General features: G+C 46.1%; 1 protein-coding gene across 3 annotated transcripts in view; it reads right to left on the reverse strand.

Annotated features, from left to right (window-relative positions):
• The window catches only part of BIN1 (bridging integrator 1), a 100,144-nt gene that overhangs the window by 38,214 nt on the left and 37,929 nt on the right, over window positions 1-24,001 (reverse strand). For 2 of the 3 annotated variants that reach the window (XM_075152920.1, XM_075152921.1), the window contains exons 2-6: window positions 17,689-17,769; window positions 10,700-10,754; window positions 10,151-10,245; window positions 8,153-8,248; window positions 3,525-3,632 (exon numbers count right to left, since the gene is read on the reverse strand). In XM_075152920.1, the coding sequence (XP_075009021.1) occupies window positions 3,525-3,632; window positions 8,153-8,248; window positions 10,151-10,245; window positions 10,700-10,754; window positions 17,689-17,769 (435 nt within the window). Of the gene's footprint in view, window positions 1-757; window positions 851-3,524; window positions 3,633-8,152; window positions 8,249-10,150; window positions 10,246-10,699; window positions 10,755-17,688; window positions 17,770-24,001 lie in introns of all 3 variants that reach the window. The other variant, XM_075152919.1, reaches the window with a different exon arrangement.

The following is a 24,001-nucleotide window of genomic DNA, read 5'->3' on the forward strand; positions in this document are numbered from 1 at the left end:
TTGAAATTCTTAGTCCCTGCAGTTTCGCTGAGCTGCTCTCATGTCCCTCAAGATGTTATAATCTAAATGTTCGGCCAGGTTCTGCTACATGATGCAACCATGACCTCAACCTGGAACTGTTCAAATATATTACACGGGGTGCAAATTCCCTGGTCCGGGCTCACCTCTTCTCCTGTGCAGACTGAACCTCTGTACACCTGGAAACAGCTCATTTAGACCACAAGAGCCAGGACAGTGCCCATTTTGGAAACCAATGAGAGAATGTTGCAACTTAACTCAGCAGCCATAGAAATTGCTTTTGAAGCAATGTATTTTTTTCTGGCTTTACTCAACAGCAGAAATGCAGAAGCCAATTTTTCCAATGTTTTCCTCTTTTTTCTTTCTTTTTTTTTTTTTTTGAAACAGCAACAATAAAAAATGATTGCTTCTCTTAGAAGAAAAAGAAAGGGACAATTGGAGGAACTACACTACATCACCTCTGCCTTGGCATTATTCCATAGCCTGTCTTCATCCTCATTTCATTTCAGGGGGAGAAAACAATAGTCCAGTATTAACACACCTGATTAGAAATCAATAGGGCAGGCACAGATTCATTCATTGGTCAGCAACTTCCACGTGTCCACTGTGGCTCAGGAATATCAAGGACACACTTAACAGAGGGGACTAGAGTGAACGTTGCCTAGAGATTAGTTGCATGGTACAATCTAGAGCCCAAAATAGCGCATGCAGGGTTAGAGCCAGGTAGATCAGCAGTCACCTGATTTCGGAGCAGATTAGTTTGCGCAACGAGGTGAGCTTGTAGCTTCCCTTGACACCACTGAGGCGCGGCTTTCTCAAGCAGCGAAACAGGCTGGGGGGAGGGAGCATGTTTGAGTGAAAAGAGAAAAAAATAAACAGAGAACAAGAGAGACACAAACATATATCTTTTAGGATAAAAAAAATTAAAATCACAACAGAGAGTGTATTTAGAGGCTGGGCCAAACCAGTATCACCAAGGCAAGAGAAAAAACAAACATCCCGGGACCGATCAGTTATGAATCCTTTGAAGCATGCCAAGTTTAGCAGTAATTAATGCTCCAGTGTGGGCTGGGATACTGCAGACCAGCCAGGCAGCTGCAAAGAGCAACAGATATAGTTGTTAGTGACCTAGCACACAGACAACCCTACTCCAAGTCATGGCTGTGAAGTGAGAGCTCCTTAAAGAGAGGTCAGGATTAATTAACCATCGTAATTATTTGCATGCAACAGCGGAAAGTCCACAGTGCTTTATTTTAATGGCAGGTTGTGAGTTTAGCAATAAGTGGCAGGAGTCCTGAGTGGGAAGAGAACATCCATATATTAGAGAAGAAAAAGAGAGACCATATAGCTCCAAAAAGTATTCGCATTGCAGTTTGTGTTACTATACCATGAAACATCCATCAAGTCAGTTCCCATTTGTATGCTGTGTCATAAGCAAGATTTCTCCTTCCTAGGGGCTCGTCATCATATTCCAAAGTACCTTACAGCAGAACAACCCTACTTCAAAGGTCACACGAGCAAAATCGCAGTCACAGGAACGGAGGGGTGAACTTCCTACATCAGCCTAGTGCACGCTGAGCCCTGGGTGCTGCCCACAGCCCTCCGGAGCTGTGTGACTGCAGGTGTGGGATCACAGGCCAGGCTGTGAAACCTGCCCATTGGGGAAGAGCATACGTACATAATTTTTGGGGACTCACTGCTCTCATCTTTACAAATTCAGGACAGTGTGATGTGTCACATATTATCCCGTGCATGAGCTTATGGCCTAAAGCACAGAGGGTGGAAAGACCTGATCCACATTTTGGCTAACAAGAAGGGTCCGATCACGTACTAAGAGACACTTGCACAGGCTGAATCAGGAACAGAGCACCAACTCCTAAATCTCAACATTTCATTCTTCAAATTGCACTGTTCTTCATACTTTAACAAAAGAGCAACAAACAATCCCTTGTTAATAATGTTTTACTCGAGCGTTTGGGGCAACACAAGCGAGTGCAGCAATGACAAAGGCCAGCCTCTTTGGTGCAGATCACCAGATACCAACCTGAGCAGATGAATTCCTACAAAAACCATTTCCACTGCAGCAAAGATCCCATAGGCTCACACACCAATAATAATACCATGCCCCAGGGAAATTCTGCTCTTACCCCCAAACATAGTGAAGTACTGCTTTGAACAGAAGGCACAACCAGCTGGGCCTCATGCCTTGCATACAGAACCAAGACTTGCTCTGCCACACAAATGATGCAATGACACCTGAGCCATCAATCTCTCTCCCCTTTGTCTGTCAAGGTTAATCACAGTGCATGCACTGGGTGAGCAGATGACTGATGACTTGCAGCTTAAAAATAAAAGTACTGTCAGTTGGCCATTAAATGCAGATCTTTCGCTCGGGGGAGAAATGCATCTTTATTTCTTCCATGCAGGAGAAACACTAGCATCTCTCACATAGTCCATATTTCCCCCTACCAGAAATAACTCTAAGCAAAGGATAACAACTCTTTTCAGCCTGGTTAAAAAATACAGATCCAGGCTCTTTCTTTCCTGCACTGCTTCTAGCCTGAAGAGTCTTGATGTGCCACGGCCCACATTCAAGAGAATTAAAGATGTCTCCCCAGCCCTGGACTATCCTGTTGCGTCAAGACCTGTCCTGTGGAATGGAGCACGTGGGTTCAAATCCACTCAGGGTACAGGAGTAATCCACAGCTTATTTTCTGGGCAGGTATTTGAACCATGAACAACGTTAGCACTATCACCTTTCTTCAGCTACATTTAAAAGAAAATCTAAATTTTATTTTTAATGACATTTATTTAAAAAAAAAAATCCCGCACTTGCATGTTGGGCATGCTCTGGGACTAACCTTAGATCAAGCTGTTCACAGGCATGAAAGAAACCACACCTGGCAGGAGAAAACTCTTGTTTTCCTGCTTTCAGCCATATTTATTGTCCAGTAATTGTGACCAATAGACAAGAGAACACAGTCATCAAGTGTGCACAGGGTGCATTTCCACCAATGAACTTGTAATTCACACTCCTGAGGGTCTCTGTCTTAGAACATCAGAGGACTTCACAAACACAACCAACCTCAAGCAACACTCAAACACTCACTCTCACCACTGCTATACGATGGGGAGTCAGAGCCCCAAGACAAACTGGCAAGTTTTGCTGGGGCACTGCAAGGCTTTGCTTCTCACAGAGGCACACGGGCTTTCCTGAGAGAGGTTGCAGGTCCTGCAGCACCTGAGGAAAGGCACGCCTCAGCCTTGGCCGCCAAGAGATGCTCACTGATGATGGTGAGTCTGAACCTACACCACAGAGACTGTCCTGCTTTCTAGAACTAAACAAATGAGAAGGAAATACCTAGCCAAACTTCACCAGTTCGCGACACCCCTCTGAACACAACACACCCAATGAAGAGGTAGGGGTGCACTTGAAAACTGCTCAGTAGGCAAATGCAGACCTCATGAAATGAAAGGATGGCTGCACATCCTTCCGCTTGCTTTACCTTTGCAATTTTGGTTTCGTCCTTCTTCTTTGCGGTTTGCAGGGCTTCAAAATGGTGTCTGGCACTGTCGTAATCCACAAGCTTCCTTCCTCGCTTCGCTATACGAGACTAAGAAAGATAGAGAAAAGAGTTGTGACAATCTTCCCCAGCAGCCAAAACCCCAAAGCCTCTCAAGGAAACCCCTCCTCGTCTTCACCCAACTTCCAGAGCACCCCATGCTCTGCCCACACAAGGACACTCACTGGGTACTCCACACAGGCTGCCCAGAGAGGTGGCCCTGGGAGCCACCTGTGACAACCACCACTCTAGAGGGAGCTCAGGAGGAGCGCAGACCCAGCCAGGGAAAGCAAGGGTCCAGCCAACAACAGGCCCCACCTCTGGATGACATTAATGTTTTCAGAACTGTAGCTCTGGTGCTTCCTAAGCCTCCCCATATGCCTGCATCCTATGGGCACCTGCTTCATCATTTTCAGGACCTCCCGAGGGCTGCAGCCAGACTCCAACTAACCAGCTCACAGCCCTAGTTCGTGTGGAAGCTCAGAAGATTAAGTTCAACAAAAGAAGGCATTTCTGTTGCCAGCACAGCAAAAGCACTCATCCACATGCTCAGGATACGCCTAGGACAGCATTTTGGACCCTGCAACAGGAGGTCCAGACAGAAGTGACTGCAGCCACAGGCAGTGGTAACTAGCTATTAAGCAAGAGAAGTGCAAGGGAAAACCTGTAGCCCTGTGTCACTAACAGGCAAGACATACAAGCTGTAACAAATGCGAGGAGGGAGCCAACTGTGTACCAGACTCGCGTTCAGGAATGGAGTCCTGACAGGTCCATGGGTGAGAATCCAGAATAGACAGAGTCAGACTTGTGGCCTGATCCTCCATTACCCCTCTTCATCAGAGGTGCCTCAGGCTCTCTCCCCCAGCATAGATTCACCTCAGAAAGGCTCAGGCCCACTGGATTAAGAACGATCCATCCCCCTTAGACCCTCAGCCCCATGCTCTCTACAAACACCCCAGACTACGTGGGTTGGAGCACAGGTCTTCCCAGCCTGACCCCAGCACCACCCCAGCTTGGAGAGTCCACTCCAGTGTCAGTAATCAGCAGTCTAGAAACAGGCTGGAGAACTGGAGTGAAAAGGCATGGCAAGGAGCCAGGAGGGTTTCTAATTAACCACAGCACCAAGGGAAATTGAAAATGCAAGATGAAGAATCAGCACTGAGATTTACTTGCAAAAGCAAAATCCCCCCCTCCACTGCACTTGGCAGGGAGATGCGGTCTCCTCTCCCTAGGCTTCTGCATATAAGCTGCAAAACCACACTCAGGGCTGATCTTTCTGCCAGACCAGCTGGGACCAGTTCGCACGTCTCCTACACATGCTCCTCTGCACTTTCAGCAAATGCTGGTGCAGCTCTGTGTGAGTCACAGCGGACCTGCAGGATCTCAGCCACACGCACACCCAAACTGATTTCAAAGCGCTCAGCTCACTCCAAGAGAGGAATCACGAAGAAGCTGAGCCACCTCGCAGCCGAGGTCACTAGAAGACACCTCCTCAACATCACGCTGCCGGCTGGGCATGGAGACAGGATGTCAGAGGGGGCTTCCAGCAGTATGACAATCTCTGAGATGCTAGTTAATGCATCTTCCACACATACCAGACAAAACACCAGATTATGGATTTAAGAGAGAGGATTCTTCTCCCAGGTCAGACTGGTAGAGATAGCTGGAGTTTTGCCCACCTCTGTGACATGGCAAACAGCCACTTCTAGGTTTCCCTGCCACCCCACCAGGGGTTTTGATTCAATGTCACCCATCTCTCAACAAGGTCACTCCTGCCCTTTTTTGCAGCCCACAATCTTCTAACCCCCACCCTCACATTTCTACTAAAGTACGTGGAAATGCTGCGAGGTACAGATACACTGCGAGTCCTCCTGGAGTAACCACCGATCACACGATTGCCTGTGATGGCAGTAACGGGACTTAGCCCACTCCTGGAAAGTGGCAGGGTAGCTTCCTTGTACGACTCTAGGACAGCTGCAGCTATCCACCACTATCTGATGGTAAAAGCTGAACTCCAACAGTTTACTGCTTTGCAAAAAATACATCTTAATTTAAGCCTCCTTTAAAAAATAAAACAAAAAAATCCCAAACAAACAGAAAAAAACCCACACCCAAACCACCACAAAACTCTTCCCCTCTCCCCTTCCCAATATTTCCTTTTAAACCTAGTAGAAACAGGTTTTAGTTTCAGTGCAAGACAGAAAATCGCCAATTCCACAGCTATTCAGAACTTGGGTTGTGTTTTATCTTCTCTGGGCTCACTGCAGAGATCTGTACTCTTATTGCGTACTCTGCAATCTCAACCAAAAACTCACTCAGAAATATTATAGATTATGCAAGAGTCCCACTCCAAGAAGCTATAGATACTGACCTGCAAATAAAGGATAAAGTACTTTTTGCATTCCCGTTTTTCAGGTTAGAGAAGGCAGAGCGGCTTTGTTCACCCCTCCCCATCCAACATTTAAAAATTATTCTCTTTAAGTTATGAAAATTCCTTACTAAAGGAACACTGTGTTTTCACATCCCTGCTGTGGATCCCATTGGAAGTCCAAAAAATTCAAGGGAATTTTTCCAGCCTCTCAAGTGAAGGAGATTTCAGAATATGTTAGAATTTAACAAAAAATAATGCATGCATGATCTAACTCATCATACATTTGAATTACTGGGCTGTTAACAAAATACAGGCCTTCACATAACTAAATTAAAATCATCTTTCATTATCACAGTAATGCCAGAATTCCAGGAAAACCAGAAAATTTGCTTTTGTGGAAAACACAAAACAGAAAACTATTACCACAACAACCAAGGACAACTGAAATATTCTGTAAATTACATAAGACTGGGGGTTTTTTGCCTGCCACCCTCAAGAACTCTGATTCCTTACGTGAAGCCAAACTACACTTTTGTAAAACTCCAGCAATCTTCAACAACAGTACTTATACGAGTTTCCACCAGTCCAAGAAACCAGACTGGATTGGAGCACTTCTCACTGCTCTGGGGTAAGGAGGATGATGCATTCAGCTGAACTACCGATAAAAACACATTGACCTTTTTAAATTTATATCCCTGAAAGCCCATTTTAAACAAATTGCTAACTCTGTGAAATATATCCATATCTTATTATAGTTACCAACAGAAAGCCAAATTCTCACTCATTTTAGGAAGGGAAGCAGAGGTGAGTAGTGCTGTCTTTAAAGCATTCCTTAAATTGTGCATAAAATGGCTTTAACTTCCCGTTTCCTAGAGCATCATCTGAAGACTAAGAAAGGGACATTAGTAACAAACACCTTAGTGGCCCATTTCGAAGACAGAAAGGATCCATGGGAGCTCAGTGCCTAACACCTTGAGTTTCGGTGGGATTTGGTTGGTCCCAATCTCATGCTCCTTTTAAAATCCCACCCTAAAACCTCAGCGTGACCCCAGCAGAATTAAGAAATCCCAAAGATACTAAGCATGGAAGAAACATGATACTCCGAGGTGACCCAGTGCACAGCCGACAAGGCTGGTAAAATGTGATTTGGACTGACGCAGCACAGAAGTCGGAGTCTACAGCGAGCCTGAAATAAAACCTTCTGCTTAGGAAGTGGTGCACGAGCCTCTGCGCTTGAGGCACATGGCATCACACTACGGGGAGTGATGAGCTCTACAGCCTTGAGCGGGTGGAAAGCAACAGCGAGCCTCTTCGCCCTTTCCCACTTCAGACTTCCAGGGACAGAAGAGGCTGGAAAAATGAAGCAAAAACAAGGATCCCCAGGAGGCAAGGACACTGCTGTTCAGGGCTCATTCTACAAGCCTGTGACCTGCCCCCCTTTGATACAGCACGATCGTCCTGAAGCAATAAATATTGACAAACGTTTTAAGAGACATGTGGTGGGGAAAGGGTTGTTTTCACTGGGAAGAAGCCAGGCTGATACTTCCCATATGGTGATATCATTACTAGCGCTTCCATATGGTGAAGACATTTCCTGCATAACCTTCTCAAAACAAACGGAGAGGAGGTAACTGTGGGGGAAGGGAGAGGACATCATTCAAACCCAGGTCCTCGGATACCATCTCCCCCAAAAAGACACCTATCCAGCATTCTCCCTTCTCTGCAAAAAGCTGGTTATATGCACAGAAGGACTTCAAGAAACACACAGAAATTTGCCTTTCATATCAGCCTCTACCTATAAAGCACATTTGCCACTCATTCTTCCTCAACGCTTTGTACTTACAAGGAAGTTAAAAAGCAAAGGACTGAAAAGAGAGGCTGAGAGCTTGTGAGTTATTGCTGACACTGCCCTCCTACACTGCGATACAATAGGAAATTTAATGGATCCTCCTGTTTCACACTTATGTTTTCTCTTCAGCATCTTTTCCCTGGATTCTTCACTCTCATTTCAAGCCCAAAAGGAGAACATAACATTTTCACTTGACCCAGAGATGCAAAGATCTTGGCTGCTCTAAAAGGAGAGCTTGCAGCAGCACAGCACTCACATCCTCCTAAAGAAGATGGGGATGCAAGAAATTGATTCTTATGAGGTTTCAGCTGCTGTGACTCTCTAGATCAAAAGGTTTAAAGAGAATCTTACTTTAATATCTGGAAATTGGCCAAGGTACGTATCCATGGTCAGAAGTGCCTGATCCACCAGCTTCTGATGGAAATCCGTCCAAAGGAGATCATTGTTCTGAAAAACAAAAGTAATGAGCTAACTATTAAGAACACAGAGCTCTGCATTTCTGTTTTTCTCCATGAGTACTACAATCAAAAATTTCAGTCCCCCAGAGCTCTTAAGAAATAGTCATTTCTTCGGAAAAACTAAGGAGCAGAGAAATTATTTGAAAACAGAGGATGCCAGAAATGTAGAAACAGAGAAGAAAGCCTGATGCTGCTAATTCAGGTGGCCTCTCCAAGGACACAGCACCCTTTGTGAACTTTCCTTTGAGGGCCTGTCTTTTCCCCTGCAGTGCTAGCCCAAGTCCATACAATGGAAAGGAAGATGAAGGTCAGGCTGGCTTTACCTCCTTCTCCCAGCAGCCACAAAAATGAGACACCTGACACCAATAGGTACCATTTTCTGCTTTTCATTACAACACAGCTCTCTGGAGGATAATGAACAATAACAGAAAGCTATTCTAGCAGTCTTCAGCCCTCACACCACCTGCCTCCACAGCCCAGTGGAGGTCACATCCAAGGCTCGCACCCTAACTGTGCACACTTTATCCTTGTTCTTATCTCAGGCACAGTAACTTCCCATCAACACCTTGGATTAGGTGGGAATTACCCCTCTCTCCTGTTTTTCCACTTGAACAAAGGGTTTCAGCTAAAATATTCAGGAAAAAAGCTCACTTTATGTAGGAATTTATTATCTTTTGGCAGGAATAGCACTTTTCTCCTGCCTGTCTTTTCCTGAAAGAGAGAAATATAAACAAAGGCACTGAAGGGGGAAGTGGAGGGCTGGAAATATTCCTGCAGACCCTCAGAGTAGCTACAGTTAGTTCTCAGGACTCATGCTCCCTGTGACCTCTCTGGCTCAAATTCTCTGAAGGGACGGTCTCCCAGGAGGCACCGCAGTGGCTCAGGAAGAAACAAGGCCAACAGAGAACATGAAGCCAAACCAGTTGAATTACAACTCCATTATTTACTGCAACAGCACTTCCTAATGGAAAGTTTCCATATTAATGCAAGAATTGACCTGGAAATGTTCAGGTTTTGTTTGATTGATCTACTTTGAAGTCAGTATTTCCTGGGCAAGATGCAGATGTTACTTCAGTTGAGATTTTCTGCAAGGGAAAGCAAAGGAAGGGAAGAATCCCTCTCCTGCTCTCCTCTCTATTCCTTCCCCACTGCTCCAATGCCATAGACAGCTGCAGATAAGCCCAGTCCTGAGCCTCAGTCATGGCAGATGGATCCACAGAGTTGAACTGCCACAGCTGCTGCTCAGCAGAACAGCTGAGCAAGAGACAGAGGGCACCTGCCTCCAGCTGGACCCATCGCACACATGCCAAGGGGGATCCAAGCTGTCAAATGAAAAGCTATGCCCTAAGCTCCACAGAAAACACCTGGGCAAGTTGGACAGGCATCACCTCACCAAAGGATGAGAAGAACAGCAGATTGGGGTGACACATGGCTCAGCCAAACAAGGTGGCGACCAAAATATGGCAGCTGGTGGTACTGCTATGAGTGGAAGGTTGTTGCAGCTACACAATGGCTGCTCTGACCATGCTTTGGCCATAGATTTAGCCTCCCTTTCTCCTGCACAGGGCGTAAGCAATACATCCAGTTGACCCTACTGACTCTCTTTTGGCATCTTCAGTCCCTGATTAGCCACTGCTGGGGGAACAAATTGCTTGTGGGCATAAGCATACAGCTCTGTGTAGCATTCAAGCACCTGGGGACAGTGTCCTACACAGACAAAAATACAGGCCACATCCCTTCAGCTTTCCCTTCTTCCCAATGCTGAGTTTGTCTCTCCAATTCCTCTGCAAAGTCATATGCCTGAAGAAATGTGGCGCGCAGACACAGCTTCCAAAGCTCATTTCCACTGACAGACCAAGCCTGGTGACCCCACACCCTGGAAGAGTCTTACCTCTGCTATTTTATTTGTGTCATCTCTCCCAGGCCAATCCGGCTCATAAACTTCCTGCAAACACTCTGTCAGCTTCTTGGAGGCCTCGTGCATGGCTAGGAAAGAAGAGGGAACTGCTTCAGAAAGAAGGAAATAGTGTGTTCCTCACAGTTTAACCCTCGTCCTGAGGAATGGGGACACAGGAGAGTTATAACAAATGCTAAGCTCTTCCTTACAGAATGTCTGACCCTTGATAACACAGGGATGGAAGGTAACCAGAGGGAGAAAGGAACCGAGGATGCAGTCCCATCAAACCCTTTGTGTTTGTCCTCCCCTAGCAGAAGACATGAGAGTCTATCTGCTAAGACAGCACCACCTGTTTGGCAGCAAAGCACAACCCCATTCCATCCCAGCTGGTCCTGAAGGATTCTGAAAGATCCCCCACCCAGACAACGCTGACCTTTCCTATAACTCATGCCTGAGGAAACACCGGGAAGGGGACGGCTGCAGAAACCTCATTGCGTAGGTGAGCACTGAGGGGAAACAATCCTCTGCTTATGCAGACCTTACCTTTTACGGAAGCCAAATAAGTTCGGAGGTCCTTCTGCAGCCTCGTGCCTTCAGACTGTGAACGTAAGAAGACGACCATCAGTTATTCTTTCATATAAAGAGAGTTAAGAAGGAGGACCCAAGCATTTCTAAATAAAGAAAAATGAACTTGCAGATGGGCTACACACCAGACCACATGAATCATAAACGCTAACAGGGAGACCACACAGCTCTCTGACTTGGTAAGCCCACGGCCAGTGACCTGCAGGCATGTTTGGCCAACAATACCACCAAGGTACCGAATAACTTGATGTGGGTAAAGCTGTGATTTGCTCTTCCCAGCAGATCCAGCTTCAGTGTTTTGATTTCGTACAAGCAACTAGAGAGGGTCCTAAGGGCAACAATTAGTTTATAAGCCAGGGGCTAGTGGGTCTATTACAACAGATGTAACTGAAGGGAGTCTGTAGGATATAGAAGATAGATGCAATTGATTTATTTTGTACTGGTTTGGGAGCAGTTTAGCTCACCACTTTTTCCTGCCACACTGCAAACCAAAACCCCAGCGCAAAGTGGGTACAAGGGACCTCTGACCTGCCCAAACATCCTGTCTAAATTGTCCTGTGCAGCAGGGCTTGCAAGTAGAGTTAATCATCTTTTTCTTTAGCGTCACTGTAGAGGTCGCCGGCCAGCAGCAGATCTCACTCACTATGAAACAAAGGATTAAAACCAGAAGCTGGGCTGAGTTTTGCCAGTTTGAGCCTTCAGATGATACAGCTGAGCGCAGCAGAAGAACCCAGATTAGAAAGGGTTGTGGAGATTTTTACAGCAAAGTTGGTTCAGATAAGCATGCACTCCCCATACGACTGCTCTCCTGCACTAGGATAAGCATACTCAGGCCCACCTCCCCTCTATCCTGCCATGTGTCATTGACAGTGGTGCAAAGCAGACAGGGAAATACTCCCAAATCCAGACAGTGACATTATACAAACAGAAATGAAAGGAAGAGCAAGGCTTGAGAAGTTGACCAACACCACCACAGAGCATGTCAAAGCAAGGGAAAGAGCAAACATTACAGATAACTGTGCAGACAACCTCTGGAGTATGCAAGAAGTACAAAAAAGGTTCGAGAGGCAAAGATCTCTGTTATAAAAGGGTTTCCCTTACCCTGTAGGATCTCACTGGATCCTCACTATCCCCCAAAGTAAAAACAAGAATGCATGTAAGCGACAACTACACCTCACACCTTCCTCACAGCCTGCTGCAATTCCTCCTGTTCTTTCCCAGTTTGTGTCCCATTGCAGGGGGGTGCAGCATAATGAATTTTGACAGCTGAAGACAACTCCAGAGACAGGGAGCTCACAGGACATCTCTGACAGCTGCCTCAGAGCTACTGGCTTCAAAAGCAGATGTTTCCCATCAGCCCTCCCCACCACTCAGGCATCTCTTACCTCAACTAAGCTCATGCTGTGATCCCTTGTGCTCTCAGTGCAGCTGTGCTCTCTAAGCAGAGGTTAAGTCTGCCCAGCTGTTGAAGTGGCAGTGCTAGCATTGCTTTGTGGGGAAATCCATCTGCTTCCAACACTATGGTCCAACTTGTTTTCCTTGCCTCGAAAGTTCTGGATGAGTTCACATTTGTTCTTTTCCTACTGCCACCAACAAAGGAAACGAGGGATGGGAAAGAGCTGGCCACTTTTACAACAGAAAGTCAGACTCCTAGTCTGGAGAAGCATTGGGAACTGACCCAAAGAGAGTACAAGAGGAAAGGAATAATGACCACATCTGCTGCAAAAGTCCTAGGAGTTCTTAAAACACAGAGCAAACAAATGTAGAGTTTTTTGCTGGCTTAAGGTGAATCTGGAAACCTGGGCAGATGAGACCTTCCTAACGCTGCAATCAAAAACCACCAGGGAAGAGGTGCCGGAGTAATCAAAGAGCACACACACAGAGGACCATCAGGGAGGCTGAACTGACAAGCAGTGATTCAATCAAGCTGTAATATGTGTTTGCTTGTGCCTAACGCAGGAAGCAAGAAAGGCTTAGAGGAAAGCAGTTTTGTCTGCCTAGAATTGGTCCATGCTAGAAATCACAGACTGGAACTGGCAAGATCAGATATGAGAACACAAGAGGAAACAGCACAGAAGTTATCATGCAAAATCCCTCAGATGGATACATTACCATCCTGCAGCTGTATCATTTTTAAAAATTACTTAATTTGAACACGCAACTTTGAGGTTATCAGAAACTAATCAGCAGGGAAGGTCCTCTGCAGAACTTGCCCACCACATACTTGGGCACTGCAATGTCTACAACTGTAACTCTCAAAATTATAGCATCTAAAATCAGAAACCACCTTTAAAATTGTGCCTATACTTGCCTGAGTCCTGCCAAAGCAGCACATGACAGAACCCAGACTCATGAACTCTTGAACTCTCAATACCCAGTCCCAAAGTCATGAGGAAAAAAGGATCCTCTGAGAGGTACACCGGCATCACAATTAAACATCAAATCAAGATTTTTAGATAGACCACCTGAAAAACCTGCAAGTCAGGGCCCAAATACTGGAGTGCGCAATGGCAGCAATGCACAACTAGCCTTCTACGTTCTCCAGGAATCCTCAACACCACTCATCTCGCCGCGATGTGCAGTCAGCCAATATGCAGTGCTGCATCCTGCAACTGAAGTGGTCTTTCTTAGTCACCCCTTGTTGATGTTTAAAGTCAGAGTTACAGCTGATCTCCATGACTATGGGGTTACCTAAGCCTCTTAAAAGTACCAAGCCTGCCAGGGAGAGTGAATACACTTTACAGCCTGTAAGATCTGCAGGCAGAAAGATTCTTAAAGAGAGGCCCATGTTCAGAGTTTTACCATGAATCCCATTTCTCCAGCTTCCCTGGGCACCTGGAGTTCCCACTCAAGTCCCTCTTTGGCATTTCCATTGCTTTACTTCTTGTCCACCAGTAATGCAGCTCCCTCACTTGCTACAAGGGTTTCTTTTTATTATTTTAAGCATTAATGCTTTCCCAAGAAACTTTGGCAACTGTTTTCTCTCTGCGCATGCAGCACCTGCTTTCTTCAAGCAGGCTATAGTCTGTCAAGTACAGCCACAATTCTGCATAAACACCTCTCGCAACACAGTTAGACACTGTCAAATACTGTATAGAACACAAGCTTTCAAAACCCTTGAGTGCACATTTAAAAGATGCTTCCTAAACTCAGAGGTAAAAAAAAAGTAAGCAAAGAGAGTTAAACTGGAATCTGGAAAATTAATCCACTTCCCAGTTATTGAAGAGCAGTAGGTTTAAGGATGTGCAGAGGGAAGTTATAGAGGTATGGTTGAATCTAAAGATGTTCAAAAATCTAATAGCGTAGTAATTTTTAAATTGCAAGAACATAAAAAGAAGAAGAAATTGTGTGTGTGTGCGTATATACACGTATATGTATCAGAGTAACAAAACTCCATACAAGGAAAGTAAAACCAGGACAAAAATTGAAGATCAGTGCCGATCCTGAACCCTGTTTTCATTTCTCATCCCTGCACTAACAAACTGACTTAACACCTTTGCACAGGGACAATGACATTGTGTCTTGATATAGACGTGAACACCGTAAGTTGTTCTACTCAAACACACAAGTGCCATCTTGTTTGAACAGATTTTCCCATACTTGCAATCACAGTGTAATTCAACCCTGTGAGCCTATAACACAGAGTTAAGTCGGAGTTACAGCTGATCTCCATGACTATGGGGTAACCAGGTATAACATGAAGGACAGTATGTACAGGAAGATGCATATTTAAAAATAGAAGTGCTATGCTTGGGAGGCTTGAAGAGCTCTGTTTCCAAAGACCTAAGGAACCACCTATTACTTACAGCTCTGTTAAAATTAAAATGCAAAAGTAGTTCGGTTTCTTTTTGTGCTTTCTTGTTTTGTTGGGGGGTCGTTATTTACTGAGTACGAGCTAAGTATGTGATTTTCTGTAGAGCTGTTTCTTGGTACTAGACAGGTTTCCTAAAACACTTTATTCCCCCAATCTTCAAAAGAAATTCTTTCATCCCAACATTAGACTGCAACTCCTTCTTTACATAACCTACCTGGTTTTGCAGTTCCGATGGGAAGGATTTTTATTATCAGCAGGGACGTTCTACACCTGAGAGGGACAGGTAACGTCCCGTTCCAGATTAGATTAATATAGGGCTGGAAGAGCAGACTGTGGAATTATAAAGGGGGGTGTGGGGGAAGCATTGAAACAACAGCTCCAGATAAGCCCCCACTCAGCAAAACTTCAGAGCTGCTAAGACACAAAGCGCGAACAACTGATCAGAAGCTCCCATCCTGGGGTACCAGGCAAGTTCTTACACTTGTTTTGCTACATAGGGCTGAAATGGAAACTGCTGGGCGTGAAGGGTTCTTGCGTGGACAGAAAGTCTCTCTCTGAGCTACTGACTGTAATGGTCCACAGCCAAACCTACGCTGCAAGAGCAAAGATTAAGTCCACGCTGCCTGTGCCGTACACCGTAGGTATGGGCAGAAATGGATGCAGCCTGTGCCAGCAGCAGCTTGTCTCTCACGCGTTTGCTGTGAAACACTGTAAACCAACCCAGAACTTCCACATGAATGACAGCTCATGAAGGGTATCAAAACCTAGCCGCTCTGCCAGGCAGAAACACAACGTGGTGCCAGGCGTAAGGGCTGCCACCAGCCTCCCACTCTGTCTCTCCAGCAAGTATTTCAAATGCAGAGGAAGAGAAGTCAAAGCCTGGCACCCCTCGGGCAGGGGCTGTCATGCACCTTTGCAGCAGGCCTCTTGCTCCCAGGTCTGCGAGGACAATTTCCAGAACAGAACAAGTGCCTGGGAAAGGGACTGCCAGTGCCTGAACACATGTGACACTGGGAAAGGGAAGGAGGGGGGGAGCCTTCGAATGAACACTTTCAGAGGTTAATTGCCAAAGATAATCTGTCATGAGGGAGCAATATGGGGGCCAGCTGTGCTGCTTGTCAAGCCTTCAAGAGCCACAGGCAAGCCCCGTAGCCCTGCAGAAGCATGGTTATTTCCAGCTCATTTGTCATGCAGCAAATCCATCCATCTGAGCTAAAAAGTTCCTACCATTCAGAGACTTCAGAGTGGTGCTCTTAGATGAACCTGAATGGACAGGGAGCTGGGAAGTGCAATGCCTTCCCTTATGTTCACTCAACCACCATTTGAGAGAACCACAAGACGCCTTGGTTGAAAATGAACAAGTGATTTTTAGACCTGCTCTCCATTCATCGACAGCCCACAGATGGAACATGTGTCAAAGTGGCCCAACACAGTCATTAGAGTCAGAGGAGCCTCTAACCACACAGCAAACAAAGCCACTGGCCACAGCCAGTTCCACAGAAGAGCTGTTCTGTCACAAGCCTGTAGCAAAAGGTCAGCTTTCCTCCAGACTTACATTTCTCACTGGAGCAGACTTTGTAAGGCCACAGGAATCTCACACATAGCTATACTACACACACATATCATACACATAAAAATAAAACCAAGTGTGTATATATGCACATATAGTTGAAGTTTTTCCCCCAACAATCCAGCTAACTCACTTTTATGGTTTGCCCTGTAAAACAGGCATTGTTTGCATTTATTTCAGCAATAGGGAAACTGAGGGCCAAAGCAAAACCAATACACCCCAAGCAGCAAATGCAGAGCAGTCCCCAGCTCCTTTGATAAATTATTTGGAGAATTTAGTTCATGGCCTGCCCCTGCAAGACAGGAAAAGAGGCAGCGCTTCTTTAAGAGGCTTCCCGGTACACCACTGGAACTCGTGGCTTTGGAAATTGAAAAGCCATCCCAGACACACATGTCGTCAGAAAGAAGCCAAACTGTATTCTTCTGTGTACAAGAGAATATCATTGGTGGACATGCTATAGAGATGTTGCATGAACTCCTTGAGCAACAGCTACTATTGCTGCCAAGAGAATGAGCATTAGACTCCAGGAATCTGCAGTCAGCTCCAGATAGACATAAGTCAAAGTCAGACTGAAAGATTTTCATTATATTCAGCTGTGGCAAATCCCTTCTCAGCTGGTTTTGCAACACATAACCACATCTGCTGAGTCTTAAAAGACACGATGCAGCTGCTGCTAACAGCTCCAGGAAAAGGTCCTAAATATGTCAGGGCACAAAGGGGCTAAAAGATTTCTTCAGCACCACCTGAGCTTTCGTGTGGCATGCATTTCCTGCCATCAGACAGAAACAACACTTTCCAGCACCAAGCACTATGGTGCAAACCCCCTGGGGTAACTGATGTTTTCCCCTCCTCTGAGTGGCTGAAAGCTCCAGATTAAAAACAAAACAAAACAAAAAAAACCACCACACCCAGAGTTCAAGATATAAACCCACTGCTGTTTCAGGAGGAGGGCGGGGGAAAATTGACACACTGTTAAAATATTTTTGTGTGCTAAAATATAGGGATGAAGCCTACACAAGAAAGAAAAATGACTCAGGCCTGACACAGCGATTGTGCAAGGATGGGGAGGAAGTCAGATTTAGATCTTAGCTGTGGAAGGAAGTTCCCTTTTCACCATTTGCTTTCTTTGTCTCTTTTGCCTTCCGCTGCGCTTAGGAAACTGAATCTGCCTTGTTCTACTTTATTTTTGATTTCTAATTGTTTCCCACCCTATCCATCTTTCAGGAACACAATGTTACTCTTATGTCTCTGCTTGCATCCCAGCAGGAAAAATTACATTGAAAAGCAGCTGCTAACCAAAGGAAATGTTCTGGTTGAGCTATTTCTTTTCCTAAACTTGGGTCTAGAATAAGTATTATTTTTCAGCATACACTTTCACTGACTCCATGATAGGACACTGGAAGACAGTGTGATTTCTCATAAGTGAACAGCTACGAGCTGTGGGTCACTTCAATAGGCCTATGGCATCCTTTAATTTAATACGCTTTAATTGCATACTGCAGCAGATGACTGGAAGTTAATACTGAAACCCAGGGTGTAATTACATATCGCCAATTATCTTACCAGCTGTTTGTTGAAGTTCTGCACGCACTGTTCGAACTGCTCATCTTTTGTTTCATCTGCTTTCCCAAGCTTCTGAAGGACCTGCAGAAAGAGAGGAGAAAGATAGGAGAGTTCAAACACAGATATAGCAAAGCAGAGACAAAGAAACAGTTGCAGTTTTTGCTCATGAGGCTGAAAAGAAGGAAAGTTTAAAAGTCTCCCTTATTCTTGCACTCAGAATTTCTGGAATATTTCTCTACACTGTCATAGTTTGAAAAAGGACTTGCAGACGAATCAGGATGAACTCAGACCTCTTATACTTTGCTGTACCGAAGAGCATGACTGAGGTTTGTCCTTCACTGGTCTAATGCTTTTTGCAGACAAGGCAATAGCAACCCAGTTGTTTATCTCCCGAATCAACCAGAAACAAACCACATCTCTAATATGCCTTGTGTTGTGTGGTTACACTCATTCTGATTTAACGCCAGTCTCTGGTCCAGACAGGGTGGGGTTTTTTGCTCCCAGGACAGCTGGACCGTCCTCAAACACAGAAAGCCATGCAGAGACCTCCTTAGAGAGAGAAGGTGGCTGGAGCAGTGGAAGTCCCACCTTCTTTCCACCTTTTCTCACTATGCACATGCTTGGCAGGAGCTGGCTGTTGAGAGCAACTGGGGACCTTACACCATGACTCTATGTGACCCTCAGTCTAAGTGTCACGTCTGAGAGCGTCAGCAGCCAGCCCTGTTCCTCTCGCTGCCTCCCTGCACAGCACAGCTCCCCACAGCCTCCAAAAAAATCCTTATCAGACCACTTCCCTTATCACACTCTCTGAATGATCTCTCCGTGCAGCTAAGTGGATCGCTCTCAAGCTTTGAACAAAGCACTTCATTTTCTGGCCAGGAAGGTAGGTCTGTCGCAAGAGGGCTGGGCAAACTGCAGCTGTGGAGGAGGGCAGCGGTTATTTGTCATGCCCCCAGCAACAGGGAGACAAGGATGTAAACTATAGCTGGTTAAGCTCGATTACAACATCTTTGTTAATGGAAAATAAAACCTGACCAATACCAAAAAAAAAAGCCTTGTCTCACAGGGCCAGTAAAAACAGAGAAAAGCCCACCCAGTCCTCAGTCACAGGAGGTTCTGGGGAGCCAGAGGTGGGCTAGAAAAGGTGCTGAGGGAACACCTCGAAAAGCAAGGGAGCCCTGGCTGGCAAGAGCATGACTGCCCAAGAGGCAGGAAGCACTGGGAAGCTGAAGTCTCTCTTGCTCTGCTGGGCATAGCAGTCCTTTAGCCACAGGTCTCACCCACCATGTTCAGCCCCTTTTGGGGAGAGGAGGGTCAAAATGGAAAAGCAGGTGCATGTTACTGCTGTCAGGTCTACAGGAAGGCCACAAGTAAGTATCTCCAGACCAGCCACTCTGAGGGACTGCCCGGTAGCCATGACAACCACCCAAACTAGCTTCCTCCAGCTCCCTTTGCTACCCACAGATCTTCTCAGAGAATATAAAGAGGATTTTTCCCCTGCAGGGCAGGGATTAGACTTTCATGTTTGGTCTCCAAAATGGCATTGAGAAGTCCATGCAACAGGATGTAGAACAGAATAGAATATTTTCAGTTGGAAGGGACCTACAACGATCATCTAGTCCAACTGCCAATGCACCTACTGGCCTACTCTCATCTTTTTACACAGCCAAGGTAGCGGACATTTGTGTTATGTCTATTTGACTAATCTCAGTTCCCCTCTCCCCCATATAAGCACGCATATTCCCAGCTCACCCCTGACCGCAATAACTGACTCTAGCGCTAGACACGATAAATCAGTGCAGTCATTCAGCACCCAGCTCATAAGTCCCCTTATTTAGGCGGGGATTGAATGTCTAGGAGGGAGTCGTTGTTTTTCACTCTCCCTCTGTTCAATAGCCCCTCTTCACCTCCAGGAATCACTGAGGTATTCAGCTGTCAGCAAAAGCGGGGGGAAAGGACACGTACAGATGAAGACTGCCTTCTTTGTGACCAAGAGCTGAACCAAAAACCTCCAGAGTTAGAAACACAACTTTCTACAGCTCAAGCGACAACAGCAAACACTGCAGCTACAAGCACCTAACGTGCTTGGTAAACCTCTCTACACAGCAGGACATAGAGAACACAAATATTCCTTTCTTCCTCTCAAATCCTTGGCACAGAAGAGCTTGCTGGAGAGCAGAAGCAGCAACATTGATTGGACAGGCAGAGTCCTGTACATCAGCCACTGGTGCCTCCTTCGTTCATCTGCTCCAGTGAAGGGGAGCGCACGCCACAGCAACGCTGCTGCTGAGGCTACACATTTCTCTGCCATGTCAGCAGGACAGAAGGATTCAGTATGGCCTCATCTTTCTCATCAGGTGGTATGGTGAACCTCTTCCAGAAAGGATGCTGCTCAAAAGCCCTGTGTTCAGCTGTACTCCCCTAGGCTACTAGATCTATGGAACATGGATTTCCCACCTGTTGGGTGAATTCCCAGATGTCCAAAGAGCCATAATGCCAGTAGCACCCATCACCGATAACGATAAAGTATGTAAGCTGCAAATTCCAAAGCAGAATTATGTTTCCAATGTGCAGATCAATAGAATTGTTGGGGATACAAAGGAGCTTTTTATGGGGTAATGCATCTGTCTGGCTAGTCAGGAGACGCAATGCTTTCAGGCATGGAAGGGAGGGAAGGAGACCATTTAACTGGGAGGAATCTGCCGTATGTCACCAGATGTATGGGGTCAAAGGTTTACAACAGCTTCAGTGCTTCCTGGTGTAAAACACTGAGCAGCACCCACAGACTATTCATTGTGGTGGCTGCGCGCCTGCTTTCCACATGTCCAAGAAGTTAATCTGCAGTTTCATTGCTCCTCTGGGGACAAGCACGCTGAGTCTCGGGTCATCCGGCCAGCTGGGAAGATCTTCTTCCAATATGCTGAGGTGCTCTGCATAAGTCCTGCAAAATGCTGGGCACTGAAAAGGGCTCTAACTCACAGCTCACCTCTAAGCAAAAAACTCCTGCTGCAACAGCGATGCTCAGCTGAGGAGCAGCTCTGAATGAGGAAGTAATAAGAAACTCTGCATTTTTCCACAGCAGTGACATGCGGCGGGTGAAATGGAGGACTCGGGGATATCAGCAGAGGAACAAGGCAAGGAAAACAAAACCAGTTACGAGAGAGAGGCTGCGAGAAGTGAATCCCTGGCCATACCAAAAAAACTCCTCTTGCTTCCTACACTCTTCCCCCATCTGGTACATGAAGGCTTGTGCCCCACACCTGCTGGCCCTATAGGCAAGTCCCAGCCATACAGCCCACTCTGGTCCCTTTATTGCTTGCCGAGAGACAACAGCCCCGGGCTGCAGCAGGGCAGGGGTTATCTTCTCATACCGCTCTCCCTCAAAAACAGATCTGCGCTATACGAACAGCCCAGAGGTCAAACCCTAAGGTCATTTGAGCAGCATAAAATGAGGGCTCCACAAGTCTGGCCCTCCAACCTGCTCCCAGCTCTCCCACCAAAGGGCCGTACAGGCAAGCTGTACTAACAAATGCCTCTGGACCCCCTAAAGCAGCCGGGGATGGAGCAGATGGCCCTGGGTGTACTGCTGCCTGCAGGCATGCCTGTGCTCACTGCTAATAACCCATGAGCTCACAGGACAACTCCCCTCCCAGGCTGGTACGTGCCGTCATAGGTCAGGCTATTCCGGGTGAGCCACGGCTGCTCCCTCCCTTCCCCTGTGACGGTCTTTAATCCTCCAGCTTGCTGCAAAGCCAGATAAAGTTCGGATGGAAACTTCAGGCTCTTTGATAGCTATTAATGGAGCAGATTTACCAGGGTAAGAGTCAGGACCCCACTGCGGCTCCCAAATCTCAGGGCGGATCAGAGATGGTGTGATCTGTCAGCTGCTGTCTGGAGGCAAACCACACCGGGCAGCGGGCATGGATCTGGCATTTAAAAGACTAAGAAGCAACCATGGCTAGGCTCCTTGGTCTGCCCTTGACCTGAGAAGTCCTGGCCCTGCATAAGGATAGGGACCATTTCAAGATGGTGCAAGCTAGGATGAAGGAGGGAATACTTCGTACAGATCCCACAAAACACCTTGTGGGAGGGATTTCAGATGGGGCTCTAGCGTTGCTGTGGGTTCCAGTCTTGGCTCACTACGGATTCACTATGACAGGATGGGGATGTCATCCTAGCCAATGTTTTTGGCCTCAGACACTGGACATATTTGGACACTTAAACACCATTTTCCAGTGTTGCTCAGAAACCAGGTCTCTTCCAACAACTAGCTAGATCTGCAGGTGCTCTGAGTTTCTCACAAACTAGGACCACAGGCAATTGACCAACTACTGCAGCATCTCCAAACAGAGCCAAATTCCACCTATGGAGCCTCAGTTTTCCCTTCATTTGAATAAAAGCAACAAGGAACAAGGAGATTCAGAGTTTGAGTGAAGTTTTAAAAGCACTTTAAGATCCTAGGAGGCAAGATGCTATTAACAAATAAGTAAATTATCACATTCCTCTCATATCATGGATGTATTTGTAATCTGCTGCTGCAGGCAGAACTATTTGCAGGAAGCTTTGAATTGATATAATTTGAGAAGTGAGATAACACAGAAGAAGTGACAGAGAAATCTGGAAATCCTCTGTATCACAGATCTGGCATTCTGCTAGCAATGGTCAGAGAAGTAAAGGCATGAAATAGCCTTTAAAAACAGCAACTTTTCCCAGCAAAATGGAAAGTTTGCTTAGGGAAATCCAAGTTGCAGGTTTTTCTCAAAGCAAGATGTAAGATTCACAGGATGACTGAGCATTACCTAAACACCACAGTTTTGTAGGACTCAAAAGGAAGCATCTCATCTGGCTGCAGTTTGCCCTCTTTTTTCCAGGTGTACGGGATGAAGCATTCCCAAAGGGCAAACCCCTGCACTGCTTAGCACAGGGTCTCCCATGCTCTGCTTTGAGCACTGGGCATGAGGGAAACGGAGATCTGGAGATCAGCCCTGTGACCACCAAACTCTCCGATATAGAACAGCAATCACCATTAAGGACAAACGCTTGTCAGCAGTGCAGCAGCAGCTAGCATCAAGCAGCAGTATCACACCAACTAAAATGCGGTTCTGCTTTGCTCTAAAAAGCAACTGTAACAGATTCATGTTTAACACTTTCTAATAGAGAAATATATGCCAGCTGCTTAATGCATCCATAGTTCTCGCTCAGCACCTTCCTTCGCTCTCTTCTGAAATATCAATACCACAACAAAAGCCCTGAAAACCCAAATATTCTCAGCAAATACCATGTAGACCCATTACGTGAACCAGTAACCTAATAAAACTCTACTTTTCATGGCATATGGGTCACCCAGGCCAAAGACCAGTTTAGAGAATGCAGGTGACGAATTGGAAGGCAAAAAATAAATGCAGCTTGTAGATCCCAAACGGAGCTAAATCTGCATCTGAAACATCTGAATTTAGGGTGGTCCGGCCCTGATGAAGGGAAAGTCATTAAGCCCGCAGCCAGAGCAGACACAACTTGACTTGACCCTGCCGGTCAACACCTTACTCCCCACTGTATCAGAGAAGGGGCTGCGGTTACATCTTACTGATATCCTAAATCACTCCGTATCCTGACCTCTCCATCCCTCATAAACGATGCCTCTGACTTTCACTGTATCTGCCAGCTCCAGTGCATTATCTCCAACTACCAACTGGGCACAGAGCCAGTAAATACTGTGACTAATTTTGAATTGCAACAAATTGGCATGTGCCAATGGGTGAACTAGCAACAGAACAAGTAAACCTTTGATCTCAGGCCGCTGCCTATTCTTTCATGGAAGACATTATACTCGGAAGAAGGGGAGAAGAAAATCGTGTCCAAGTCAGATGGAAAGCACAAAGCCACGTAACTTAATGAGGTACAAGCAAAGGAAGTTTCATGAGCTTTTTTAAGCCTGGTTTCTTCTCTGGCCAAATGAAACGTGATTTGTTCAACTAAGTAATTTGTGCTGATGGAATAATTTGGTTTTTGCACTCACACTCGGGGAAGAAAAGTAAGAGCAGCAGCGGCAGTCCTGCTCCCCCTCCGACCCTCTCTGGGAGCAGGGCATGTCCTCCTGCCCTCCACACCTGCCTCTAGGCTGGTTTTGGGGACAGCCTGGCTTTCCTCATGCAAGCCTGGCACAATTAAGTCTTTCTTTGAAACAACGGACAAAGGAGGATGGGGGTGGAGAGGAAGAAACTCCAAACATATTAATGCTTCATTTTAAATTGAGAAAATTATTCCCATGGCTGAGCAATCAGCAAGACCCTTGGATCACTGGAAGATGGGAAAG

This window comes from Calonectris borealis, chromosome 6, assembly GCF_964195595.1.
Source record: "Calonectris borealis chromosome 6, bCalBor7.hap1.2, whole genome shotgun sequence".
NCBI classification, from domain to species: Eukaryota; Metazoa; Chordata; class Aves; order Procellariiformes; family Procellariidae; genus Calonectris; species Calonectris borealis.